The sequence below is a fragment of the Oenanthe melanoleuca genome, chromosome 5, assembly GCF_029582105.1.
Source record: "Oenanthe melanoleuca isolate GR-GAL-2019-014 chromosome 5, OMel1.0, whole genome shotgun sequence".
Lineage (NCBI taxonomy): Eukaryota > Metazoa > Chordata > Aves > Passeriformes > Muscicapidae > Oenanthe > Oenanthe melanoleuca.
This window is the reverse complement of record NC_079339.1, coordinates 5,148,529-5,162,249: the sequence shown is the minus strand read 5'-3', so window position 1 is coordinate 5,162,249 and position 13,721 is coordinate 5,148,529. Positions and strand designations below refer to the sequence as shown.

The 13,721-nt window shown below is 42.8% G+C and overlaps 1 protein-coding gene across 7 annotated transcripts in view; it reads left to right on the top strand.

The window, feature by feature from the left end:
- The first annotated feature begins 4,834 nt into the window (after positions 1 to 4,834).
- Positions 4,835 to 13,721, top strand: part of ANO5 (anoctamin 5) — a 58,651-nt gene continuing 49,764 nt past the window's right edge. For 2 of the 7 annotated variants that reach the window (XM_056491959.1, XM_056491954.1), the window contains exon 1: positions 5,310 to 5,463. In XM_056491959.1, coding sequence (XP_056347934.1) covers positions 5,403 to 5,463 — 61 coding nt within the window. In that variant the 5' untranslated portion in view covers positions 5,310 to 5,402. Of the gene's footprint in view, positions 4,922 to 5,309; positions 5,464 to 13,721 lie in introns of those variants that run through there. The other 5 variants (XM_056491956.1, XM_056491957.1, XM_056491958.1 and 2 more) reach the window with 4 other exon arrangements.

The window sequence follows — 13,721 nt, the reverse complement described above, 5'->3', positions numbered from 1 at the left end:
ATAATGTAATTTGACTTTATTCAAACTAGTTACCACGTTGGGATATTCAACAGACAACAGATAACCAAAATGATGGTGCCAGCATCCCTTATTGTCACAGAAGAGACTATCACCACCAGAGGGCACTAAACTCTGAGAAACCAAATTGAATACAAAAACTAAAATACTGATGATTTCACCAGAACAACACAAGAATTTAGTAAGATGATGCAATTTCTTATCTTAACATTGCAATTTAAGAGCTAGAACTGATGAAGTGGCCTTTTCCCAACCACGCCCTATTCGGTAATCTGTTCTGTGAGTGTACCTACATCAGTGCACAACCCATCACAATTAAACACTGAACTTCACTCACGTTGTTTAGGAGTAGTTTAGCAAAATCAGTGGAACTATGTCCATGGCGATATGACAAGAGCGAAGTATAAAGCCTCACACTTTGTTAGTAAGCAGATTTTGTACATATTCAACCATCCTTAAGAATCTCTCTACCAGCAAGAAGTAGAGAATTCTCTCCACTCCCCAAAACACAGAAAAGTAATTTTTTCTCATAGGGTTGGGGTTTGGGTTTTTGGCTTGTTTGTTTGATCTGGTTGTTGTTGGTGGTTTATATTTTGGTTTTGGTTTTTTGTTTTCGAGTTTTTTTTGGGGTTTGGGGGGTTGATTTGTTTTTGCTTTGGGGTTTTTTGGTTTTTTTTGTTTTTTTTTTTTCTTATGTTTTTTTTTCGGAGGGTTGTTTGGTTTTGGTTTGGGGGTTTTTTGTTGTTGGGGTGGGCTTGAGGGGTGTAGGGGAGTTTCGTGGTGATGGGGGCTTTGGGGGTGGTTTTCTTTGAATTATGGCTTTAAGAAGGCTTTGATTGCAGCTGTTAACTGGGCAATCCAGTTAAGGGAGTGTAACTGTGAGATTACAAAACTAAAACATCTGTCTGTTCCCGAAAGGGGATCCAGGCTGCCGGTAAGGCTTCCTTGATCCCGATCAGCCTCCCCCGAGTCGCTGCTGCTCACTCTGTGCCCGCGCCCCAGCCTTCGCTCCTCCCGCGGTCCGTACGGCTGGGACGGCTGAGTCGGGACCACGCCTGTGAGCTTTCCTTCCCCTGGGGACACTGCAAACCGAGTACTTGGTTTTAGTTCTGCTATTGTCAATGTGTGGTAACTCCGGCCAAGAAAAACACCTATCTGTAAAGTCATCTGTTTGTTTAGGTATTGTAGGTGTTTATGGCTGTCTGCACTGCATTCTGCAATTTCAGCTGACTGAAAAGTGATGACGTAGAAAAAAAAAATCCAGTGATTAATGATGAAATTTCTGCATACTTCGTAAAACTTTTTTCTTCCTCTGACAAGCGTTGGCACTCTGCCTCCTCTCACCGCAGCTCTTTATGACACTCCCTTTCCGTTTCCTGATGGAATTAGGGCTGTGCTGCAGCAGGCACAAAGAATCAGCTGTCTCTCGATACACAAGTTCATACGCCCATCGGGAAGCCTTGCTGAACTTTTGAGCCCCTGACCATGGCATTCAAGCAGCTGGGTGTAACGGAAAGCAAGAGTCAGATCCCAAACAGCCACTGAGTAATGTGCAGGAAGAGTTTGTGGAGCACAGACAGAAACATTGACAAGCTGCAATTTCGCCTGGGCTTTCCCTTTCGACAGTGGCTATTACATTCCTTTCTTTGCAGTGGCCAACTCCGCGGGGAAGCACACAGTATCTCATCCATCCCTGCCTCCTGTCTAGTTGACTGCTCCCTCCCCACACCTCTAGCAGCCCGATCATCTGGAGAGGATGATCGCCTCAACTCACAGCAGCAGTCCTGTGATCTCCCACACTTCAGACGTGTTGAAACTTGAACAGATGTTATTGCCTAGGTGTGTTGGTTCGCACAGCCTGGCTCTTGGTATCAAGGGGGCACAGAGGTGGCTCCTGTGAGGAGTTGCTGGAAGCTTCCACCATGTCCAGCAGAGCCAATCCCTGATGGCTCTGAGGCTGGACATGCTGCTGGCCAAGGCTGGGACAATGAGAAGCTGGTAATGCTTCTGCGATGACATACTTAAGAAGAAAATCAAAACAAAGGACACCCAGATTTTTCTAGCCAGAGAAGAGGAGGAGATGAGAACATGTGAGGGAAACAATATGGCAATACTAAGGTCAGTGGAGAAGGAGGGGCAGGAGGTGCTCCAGGTGCCAGAGACGAGATTCCTCTGCAGGCCATGGTGATGACCATGGTGAAGCAGCTGTTCCCCTGCAGCCCATGGGGATCCATGGAGGATGCAGAGATTCATGCACAGCCCATGAGGATCCATGGGGAGGCAGAGATCCACCCACAGCCCGTGGAGATCCATGGGTGATGCAGAGATCCACGTGCCCATGCCAGAGCGGGTGGATACCTGGAGGGGGCTGGGAGACCTGGTGGAGAGAGGGAGCCCTGCTTCCAGGCTGGAGCAGCCTGTCCTTGGAGGACTGTGCCCCACAGAAAAGGAAACCCACATTACAGCAGTTTTGGGTGTACTATGTGTCCATGGGTGGAATTCACATTGCAGTAGGTGCAGAGGGCTGCTGCTCGTCAGAAAGGAGCCACATTGGAGAAGTTCACAGAGAGCTGTCTCTCGTGGGAGGGAACTCACTCCCAGAGCAGTGGAAAAAAACTATGGTGATGAACTGACCCAAACACTCACACCCTGCCTCTCTGCACTGTCGGTGGGAAGGAGGGGGGTTGGGGTGGGGGAAAAAGGTGTTTTAAGGGCTTATTTCTCATTATCCTCCTCTTTTGTTAGTAACAAATTCACTTTGTACCTCTAAGTTGAGGCTGTACTGCACCTGGGGTGTTTTCTTCCAGTCCTTAACTCATGAAGCCTTCCTTAAATTTTTTTCTCTCCTCTGCCCCACTGTGGCAGGGAAGGACGAGCAAGGAACTTTTGTGAGTGCCTGGCATTTGGCCAATGTCAAAACATGACAGTTTCTTGGCAGAGAATGTGGGCATCAATTCTGCTACCTCTCACAAAAAAACTCGGGTTATATTTTCAAAGATGCTTCAGTGCCAAAAGTTTTAGATAGTGCTCTAAGTGGAATTTTTAAAGTTGGCATCTCTGGTTGTATATCAGGATTTCTTTTGAACAGCCTTGGAGTATCTTCCTGAGAAAACAGTAGGCACTGAGATACCTTTGAAATCTTGTCCTCCAACCCCACCAATTTTCTGTGTTTAAATGATTTTTTTTTTTTTTTAATATGAAGGCCTAAAAATCAGTTGCATGGTTTGGAAAAGGTCAATCAATGGAAAGGAAGATTTTATAAGAGATACAAACCACCTGCTCTCCTTTAGCACAAACAAAGGATTACCCTTTGCCACTGAATATACCAAGTATATTCACTGTCAGCAATTTTAGTGATGCTTCCTACCTTTGCCCATAGCCTTCTAGGTATTTTATTAGTTTTTGGTTTATGGATGCACTGTATTAGAAATAGTGTTTGAACTCCATAAGCAGAAATATTATGGTGTACCTGGCTAATGTATTAATATTTTAGGAATGAAATGGTCCTGCCATTGCATGGTTCACCATCTCTTCCTTTATTTTGGCCTTACCTGTTGCTTGCAGTGATTTGTGGAATTGAAAGCCCCCAAAAACCCCAAACCAACAACACGATCATTTGGTTTAATAGGTTGACAAAAGTATTGCATCGCCTTATCAGCATTTCTTATTCAGATTGAAACTGGAAGGTGAGAGGGAAAAAAGGTGTGTGCCCTTGGAAGGAAGTGTGGTCCTAGATCACTTGGGCAAACTGTGAATCCACTGACTCAGACAATGGCTGATTCAACTCTGAATATACAAGAAAATTCAACACTGGCTATTGCATAGACCTGTGCACCTCGACAGATACCTCATGCTTCTGTCTCATCCCTACTGCAGCCACCGTGTAATTTGCACAAAGTCAGTGCCTCGACACACTATCAACCTGTGCAATGACAGGAGTCATTCAAATCTTCTTTGCCACTCTGGCTGAGATACTTACACAGCTTTCGGTATGGCTGGGTTCACTGCTGGGTGGAGCTGGGAACAGCGAGCATGCAATTAGGAGGAAAACCGAGCAATGACCGTGGCAGTTCTTGCTGTTTCTGGCTCTTGTTAAATAGCAGCCTCTAATTGCATCTTCTGTAGGTATAAAAGTATTTATCCAAGATATGTAGTGCTAGGAAGAAATTAAAGGCTTAGAAGTACAGCTCTTAAATGGAGCCTTATGACCTGTGCACTGTGTACAGTCACAAGCTGGTCCAGGGCACTTTTTGGTGTGCCAAACCCACCCTCTTTATTCCCACCATCCTGCATTGGGATATTAAAACCCCGACTAAACATTTTAGGCTTTGGAGAGCAACCAGACACATTTTTAGGTCTTACTCTTGACTAAAAATATACTGCTTTAAGCAGTTGTGTTGCACAAATAAAGACTTACTACTTTATATAGATCTGAAAACAAGCCCAGCAACTCATCTGACTGACTTGATTAATTTTTAAGAATTCCATGAATTCTTATTGGTCATGAAAGCACTGTTGTGTTACAGTTGCCTAAGTAACAAAATTGCCTGTCAGTTTGGTGCAAAAAATGGTTACCCAGATAGTAGAAGATTAATAAAGTGGTAAGAAGCTAGGGTTGTTAGAGATGGCAATGGTAGCAGCTCCAGGAGCAGGGACAGCAGCTGTGAACGGAGCCTCACGAGTTAAGAGTTAAATTTCTTCACAGCAGCTTTTATGGGTCTAAGTTTTTGGTTTGTGATAAGAACAGCGTTGATAACAGAGAGCTGTTTTACATATCGCTGAGCAAGCAGTGCTTGCGCAGCGTCCAGGTCCGTTCTGCTCCCGTGGGTGCACAAGCAGCTTGGGAGGGGACACAGCCGGAACAGCTGAGCCCGTGTCAAACATATCATGGACCTGTTCTCAGGCATACTGCCTAATATTGGGGGCTGTCCCGTAGAGGCCAGGATCCCCCCGGATCTGCCGCCCTTCCCCCGGGAGCTTTGGGCCTGTCCCGTAGAGCCCAGGATCCCCCCGGATCTGCCGCCCTTCCCCCGGGGGTTCTCGGGGCTGTCCCGTAGAGGCCCGGACCCCCCGGTTCTGCCGCCCTTCCCCCGGAGGGTTTGGGGGCTGTCCCGTAGAGGCCAGGATGCCCCCGGGGGCTCTCGGGGCTGTCCCGTATGGGCCAGGATCCCCCCGGATCCGCCGCCCTTCCCCCGGGAGCTTTGGGCCTGTCCCGTAGAGCCCAGGATCCCCCCGGATCCGCCGCCCTTCCCCCGGGGCGCGGCTCCCCCGGAGCGGGCGGCTCCGCCTCCGCGGGCAGTGCGCATGCATGAGTCGGCCGCGCAGCCCTGAGTCACCGCTCCGCTGCTCAGCCGCTCCCCAGCAGCAGCGGAAAGGCGGCCACCATGAACCGCTTGGGGAAGAAAGCAAATGAGACCCTCATCGAGATGGCTCTGTCGGCGGACGGTAGGAGAGGGCGGGGAGGGGGGATCGTGGCTCTGTTCTGCCCTTGCCCCCTGGGGGACGGCTTCCTGCCCAGCGCTGACTCCGGGCCCCGTGGAAGCGGCGCGGGTGGGGGGCAGCGGAGGTGAGCGTAGTGTGGGAGGTCTGGGGGGCTCTAATTCCTCCCCAGGGTCTGCAGGCCGGCGTCTCTGAGATGGGGCAGATCTCGGGTTGAGTCCTGACCCCTTCTGCATCGAGATTTTAATTCTTCGGCTTCCACTTGAGAAGAACAAAAAACACTTTTCTATGAGCATGATCCAACCACGATTAAGTCTTTATAATCCCCAAATAAACCATTAACATGAAGGTTCTCATGTCAGCATCCTGCCGAGAACAAGAACCAGAGAATCCGCTAGATTTTTATCTTAAAAGACAGAGCAGATACAAAGGCGCCTCTGCCGGACAGCAAACTTTGAGCAAACCTCCCCCGAAGCACCAGCTGGGATGGGGCGCTGGCTCCTGGGCTGAGGGCGCTGAGGTTGCCCTTACATGGAGGCTCGGGGCAAACCGGGTCACCTCACTTCAGAATGTGTGAGCCTTCCCCCTCACCCCATCCCAGATGTGCCTGCAGCCCTCAGCTTCGCATAGACCCTTCGCCAGGGGATGTGCAGCCAGGGGATTTGTGTCAGGGCCTTGCTTTTTTACTATAGCCATGTTGCAGTTTCCACTTCATGTCAGTATGGTATGTCATTACTTATAATAAATGTGGTCATATTAGGGTTTTGTAAAATAACATGACGCAAGTGTGTGTTTATCAGCAGCTCACCTGGCAACGTGAATCAACAGTTGAATGTAAGAGCTCGTGTTTATATTTTTAGAATGAGACTGTGTAAATTTTTTTTTTTTTTTAAAAAAGAAAAATGCTGACCAAAAAAACATTCTTTTTTGGGAATAATGCTTTGCCATCAGTCCTGGAAGTGAAAGTCTAAAGCAGGAAACAACCACTCACTAAGTCCTTGTGTTGGCTTCTCGGGTTTTCTGTTCTCCTTCACAGCTTGACTACACTGTCTCTTAGAAAAACATATATAGGGCCATTTTAAACTGCTCGAGCATTAATGGCAAATCATGATTTTCAAAATATTTGGCAGTCTTGTTTCAGAGAGGTACGATGGCAATATTGACTGTGATATTATCCAAAAGAAGCTTTTTATAGTGACAGCAAGGAGGGGTGTCCAGTTGTGGGATTGCAGTCATCCACTGCAAGTGTCAGATGGAGGTTTGCCCTCTCTGGGACGGTCTGGAGGAGCTGGCAGGCTTCTTAGGAACCCGACCAGATGGATATTACAGCCTCTTGGCCAGTAATCCTGTTCCAAAGGGGATGTGAGAGACCTGAGTCATCACTCATTTCACTGCCTGGGAGCAATGAAAAATGCTAGGACTGAGCTGGTCTCTCCATGGGTTGTTCTTCTGAAGTACCTTGAGACTAAAAAATATTTACAGAACGCACAAAATATTCCTATTTAGGGAATGGTTCTATGAAGTCAGATTTGTAAACTTCATTCCACAGTATTCAGTTTTCCCATGAGCCTTCTGGGGTTTTTATAGTGATAAATAGTGAATATAAGGAGATTTGAGGGGTTTCAGTGTCCAAGGATGTTAAGAAGGATTTGCCATATGGTAGCACATAACTCTCCATAGAAAATCGTGTTCTAATTCAGTTAAATTTTGTTAATTAACCACTTTTCTAAAACAGAAACAAATTGAATATGGGATGAAGTAAGTAGGCTTTTTAAACTTTATGTTAATTTGTTGCCTGAAAGTCTCTCAAGGTTAAAAAAAACCTCAAAAACTTCCTTAAATTATTGTTTAGAAAAGTTAACTTTTCTTTTCCTGCCAGCAGGACTTCTTATAGATCTAAATACTTCTATAGACTATCTTAGTAATAAACAGATCTATAGACTTCTTACAGATCCTTGTGGTTTTAAGGAAAAGCCTCTTAAGGTTCTGGATGTCTAATGTGTACAGGCAGGCTACTTATTTTCTTTAAAGACATGTTTTTATTTGGATAGTATGTGAGTATTGAATTGTGGTTTACTACTGCTTTTCATTAAACTTGAATGCTTGGGAACAGGTTATGGGGAGGCAAAACTGTATACCAGCAGCAGAAAATTTAACTTGCCTGCTTAGAGCCTGTGTGCCAAAACTTCTACCTTGAAGGAAGCTTCCTGGTTTCCTGCTGAATTATATCTATGTGAGGTAAAAAATTCCGTTTTTGTGTGTGTGATACTACTTTCTCTTGGAAGGTGTGTATCACCTGAAATACTTAAGTCTAAGAAAACTGAACTTGCAAAATCAGAATGTAAATGTCAGAGAAAGAGGACTGCAATATGTTGCTAGGATTATTTATGTATTCATTCACTTCCATTAACTTTTTTTGTCCCAAGCATATTAATGCTGCGGTAGCTGTGTTGTGGGATATATCCTGAGCCTGCCAGTTTTCTGGAAGCTTGCAGTTGGCTCCATGCCATGATTTGAAGTAATCTGCCTTTATACACATGGCTCCTCTTCCAGGACTTCTGGGAGCCTGGTTTGTGCTCAAAACGGTCTAAGTGATCTAAATTCAAATGCTTACTTAGGTTGGTTGCCATCTTGCTTGTTTCCCTCTGAGAAAGGTGGAAAAGCATCAGGGAAAGCCAATGGTGTGACTCGCAAACAGTGTTTCTGCCAATGTGTTGCCATCTTGCAGTACCTCAGCATTCAGGACTGAATCCTGCTGTCATTTAATAAAATGATACTGCACTTATTTGATCAGAATTCATATCAGTAATGTAAAATAAAGGCCTCTGTTCAAAACTACATCTGCCTCTAATTACTGTCGCAGTGTATGTTGTAATTTCTGATCTATTTGTGGAAACATTGAATGGGATATCATGTTCCCACAGGCTAAACCAAAGGGTTTGTTAAGAGGAAAGCTGTTCAAAAGTTTATTCCTAGGTAATGAAATAAAGGTCCGTGAAATTTAGACATACTTCATAATACAAAAGGCAAGGGAGAAAATATTGTCTTAGCCCAACCAACATCTGGTTTCTGAGTGGAATTTCTTTACTGGCTGCCATGCATTACTGCAGGGACACAGCATAAATACAGGCTGGTTATTGGAAGTTAAACCTCTTTGTAGGTGAAAACTCCTGTTTGTAGGGGTGCTGCTTTTGGGAACTCATCCCAACAACTTGTATCATATCACTGTATATTTGGGGTGCTTTTAATGTGAAAAATGTAAACATCAAGCCCATTCCGCTGAAGCTGTTAAATATGGATTTTTCTCCAAAGATTGTGTTGGTTTAAAAAATAAATTGCTCTTGGACAGCATTTTCATTTTAGATGAGAACCCTTTATATGAGATTAAATTCACTGTGTGCAAGTCAGTGAGTAGCAAAGAAAGGCTTAAGTCTCCTGCATGCCATTTAAATCCAGTAGCAATTACGTGGGATATTTAGGCCATATTTTGGGAAGCTGGGAAATACAGCTGGATTCACAGAATCATTAAGGTTGAAAAAGACCTCTCAGGTCCTTCAGGTGCAGAACTGGGTGATGGTCCTGCCATCACAGGTGAAAGCATTTTAGTCTCTTTGTAAGAAGGGGCCTACAATTTCACCCTCTCACTCACAATATGAATGAAAATGCTCTGCAGCTGTCTCTCCCTCACAACAATTCCTGGGGGAAAGGTTTGGCTCAGCTGAGGTGCAGAGGTTCTGGATTGTGAATGTCAAAGAAACATGAAAACCATCAGCATCTCTTCTGGTGTAACACTCCGTGACTCCTCTCCATCAGTTTGTTGCTAAGGCATTGCCTGGTGTACTGTGCTGTTCTGAGGTGCTCCCTATAGAAATAAACAGATAACTGTATTATAAAATGAAAGTGCACTTTAACCTTTGTGTAAAAAGACTTAATAATTACTGTGATACAATGAAATACTAGGATAAGATAAAAGGGCACTGATGAAAATGTCCTTTTAATCATGCTTGAGAACTGTTGCAGTATAATTTGTAAAAAAAAACCCAAACAATCGAGCAAACAAAACCACCAAGCAACCAAGTACCACTGTCTTCATATTTAGTATCTTTAAACCAATGACTTGCATATGCGCATGGAGGAGACAAATAGTCATCTAACCTAAACATGTCGTCAAGAAGGTATAGGTAATGTAAAAACATGATCAGATGTTAAGAAGCAAGGTAATAATGCGGTGAACTTTTGCACTAGTTTTTATTGTGATCTGGGGGTTGAACCAAAAAGCAGTGTAATTACCAGGTTGTATTTTCTTATCTAGGAGTAATTTTATTGTATTTGGTGATAACTTTCCACGTGCATATGTGTATAAATGCAGAAGGCGGAAGGAAGGTTCTTGTGTTGTATTGCTAGGGATAGTTCTTGCAATTATAACATAGTTATTCAAGGATTTACAGTTATACAGTTACTTGTTTACAGTTATATGTGCTAATGCTGAATAACATTTCAGGAATTATTTATAGATTCTGCATTGTGTGTGTAGTTACACATTGTGTAATATTGTGTATTTTGTTGTAACAACTATAACATTTTATGTTATATTAAACACTGTGTGGGGGAGGTGCTGAGTCTATTGGGATTTGTCTACTTGGATTTTACTATATAAGTGTAAGTTTTTCATTGAAACCTAAAGCTGTTGAAGCTGTGGTGTTCATGCCTTTGTTCACCCAGTAAGGACCAGTACATGTGGCGAAGTTCCCAACACATTTTTTTTAGGAAGTGAGTATATCTTTGCATGAAGGGCAGTCTTCTAACAGGAAATCCCAAGGGATTCTCATCTTCTTTACTAAGCTCACATGTGTAAATATGAAATTTGAGGCCTTTGGCAAGATAGCAGAAACCCCAGCAAACTGTGTGGGTAGGACTTACGATGCAGCTGGTTGTCCTTTCATTTTCTGTATTATCTGTAAATTAGAAAGGGCCCTCTGGTTTGGTAATCAAAGGAGTTGTCTTAACTGTTGGGTAGGAAAACAGAAAGTCTATATTTGCACAATTTATAGTGTGCTAGAAATATACCATGCCAACCAGTAATGGCTAGCAGATGTGGTTTTCAGACCACTTGATTCTTCAAACCACTTTGCCTACTTCAGTTCTTTTAATTGACTGGTGCTTACATAAAAAAGTTTAGGTAATGGAAGCCATGGCCCATTGCCCTGATCATTTTCTTGATTGATAGGAACAGTTTCTATTTGGGATCAGTATAGGAATTCCAAAGTTGTTCCATCATTTTTAAAGTAATTTGGACAAAATCATTAATTCTTGCAAGTCTTGTAAATCTTGCAACTCTTGAATTTGTTTATAAAATGTCTTCCTGTGCTGGCATGTTTTTATGTTGAGAAAATTAAATACTTGATGAATACAGTAGCAAAATTTCCAGTGATGCATTTCATTGGAAGCATAACCAAAAAAGTATTGAGTGAGGTAGAGCATAAAGAATCAGAAGGAAGAAAAATTTGCAGATTAAATTGGCCATCTGAAATTAAATGTCTGGATAACATGAAACTGAGGAATACCACCAGAGGACAGTAAATTTGAGGTGATTAAAAAAAAATTGCTATATTTTCATCACTAGTTTCTTAGTTCAGGTATCTATAGAAGATCTCTCATACAAGGGTAGCAATGTAATGTGTGTGCACAGAATAAATAGTACATTAGGCCCTCCACTACTTTTGGACACTTGTGTATTGCAAACCTGGAAGAAATTGGAAACTCTGTTGCCTAAGGGTTTGCATTAGTGATTTCATTGGAAGTTGGAGAAGTTCATTAATGAATGATGCTGTGAGGTGTTCCGTGTATCTCTGGGCACACTAGGAAAGCAAGTCTGTGCCTCACACATTTTGAAGTGCTCATGGTTCCATTGGGCTGTGATGAAAAACATTCCTGCAGTTCCTCTTTGTACATCTCACCTTGGAGGAGGGGCGAGAGCACCTGGCACTTTCATGTATGTGCAAGGTCATTGCTGGAGTTGTTTGCCTGCCTCTGCAGTCAGATAGTGCTGATATAATCCGGCCCCGAATATATGAATTCTCTTAAGGGCAAACAAGCATAGCACTAGTGCTTCATGAGTTGTCAGAACTCCTGCAGTCTGGTGTTCCTACCACCCTGTTCTGCTGAGATTTGTCATTCTAGTTCCTCTTACTTGCATGCATGTAAATGCTGTACAGTTTAAAAATACCTGGCTTTATCCAGCTGTTCCTAGTCTGGGCTTTCTTTTTTGATTGCATTTGACCCTGTTAATCAGTTTGTGTTTCGTTCTGCAGAGCAATGATACCTTCAAGGTCTGAATGCTCACAGCATACTTTGAGTCTTGCCTGTGCTGGTACATAAAATACAGTGATTGCTGTTGCTTGAATTGCTTTAAAATGCTATTCAAGTTCTGTGTTACAACACTATGCTTATGGTGTTTTTTTTGCTAAAAACAGATTTGCACAGCTTCTCTTTTTATTTAATATATTCCCTTTTTTGCTACCCTGGTGGCTTTTAATCAAAAGGAGAGGTGGTTTTGTGGTTCTTCAAAAGGGAGGCTGCTGATGGTAAGCATCCCGTTCTGATTTAAAATACCCAGTTACTATACTAGAGATTTGGACTTGGACTAGTCTTTTCCAAATGCTAAATGATATTTTCTTACTGTTAGGAACAGATTTCCAAATATTTATGCCTATGTAAAAGAGTTATTTTTCTGATGTGTTGATAAATACCTGTTCTCTGGAAGTACTTCTTTAATAATAAAACACATGAAGAAAAATAATATGTCAGTGAACACCCTATACTTAAATGCAGTCTTCTTCCTTTTAAGGGACTAGTAAAATCTTTTAAAATATTTCCAGTAGATTTGCTTGGATTCACTGAGAATGTTTTCACTGTTAAATAGTTTTAAATTTTTAGAAGCATCTCTTTGTGTGTGCATGAATCAACTCTTCAGACGTCATCTTAAGATTGAACCTTTGGCTCAGCAGCACAGTTCTTCAGACAATGCCAGCTGGACTAATATCCTTGTTTTGCTTTCTCGCAAGTCAACTAGGTGGGTCTGTATTTCCCAATGGCAACTCCATCCAGCTCTGGAGGATATGATCAGTATGTGCATAAGTTTGGTTGATAAGTCATTGTAAAGCTACTTTCCTTAGATATGGAAGCACTTGCAATAGTCATTATGATGCTTACTTGGAGGGAGTGGATTTCTCTTTCCTATTGGCCAGGCTGGGTGATTGAATAATGTCAGGGGGTTTATTAAGATGGTAACTCCAAGACATCTAGGAATAACATTTTCTTTCATAGAATGTTAAAGAATATTGGGAATTTACTTCACAGTACAAAGTAGCTGCTTCATAACAACTGCAGTGTAAGTTTCAGGATTTGTTAGGATTTTTGTTGGTTTGTTTTCATTTTACCTGGACCATCAAAATTTTGCTCGAGGGATAGGCATGTGTATTAACCAATATGCCAATGTGTCAGATATACGTAGAACAGTGTCAATGGCCTGCAAGCTCCTTGCTTGGTTTTGTTGTCTGAAAAGGGTGCTTAATAGCATCCTTGTGCCTAAGAAAATTGTGGAAATAATTGAAAGCAATATTTTGGAGACACTACTGAAATAGCAGAATCAGTAGTGATACTGTCTTACTGCTGCTAAACAATGCAGTTTATAAACACCCGCGTGAGAATCCTTCTGTGGCTTTTCCATTGTAATAGCTCTATCAGGGGTCTTAGATGTGCAAATGCAGATGACTTTGTAGTCTTAGTAGCAAAACAAATTTTGATCCCTAAAAATGTCTCTTATCTGCCACCTGATTCTGGAAGCATCTGATATGTAAACGTTTTTAGTGGTATAAACAATGTCAATTTGTACTTGGTGCAGATGAATCAGAGTTACAGAAGTTGGTAAAAAAGAAAACTTAAAAGCCTTCTCTTACTCTGTTTTCGGATGCAGAGTTGCTCTGAACTGTGCCAGCCTGCAGCATCTGCACACCAGCTGCACCATGCCCAGTTGTACCTCAGGTGCAGCATCATCAGCCAAGCTTTTTTCTTTGCTATCTCCCAGCAGACTTGGATTTACTGAGGGTGCTGAAGTAAAAGGGTTGTCATCTTCCAGGGAAATTGCAGATTGGATACAGTTAAAGGGGCTAGAGCATCCATGGCTATAACTGTGTTAGTAATTAAAAAAGCCAAGGATTTTTTCATTGGCTTTCAAAGATGAGTAGCACAGTCCAACCACATCT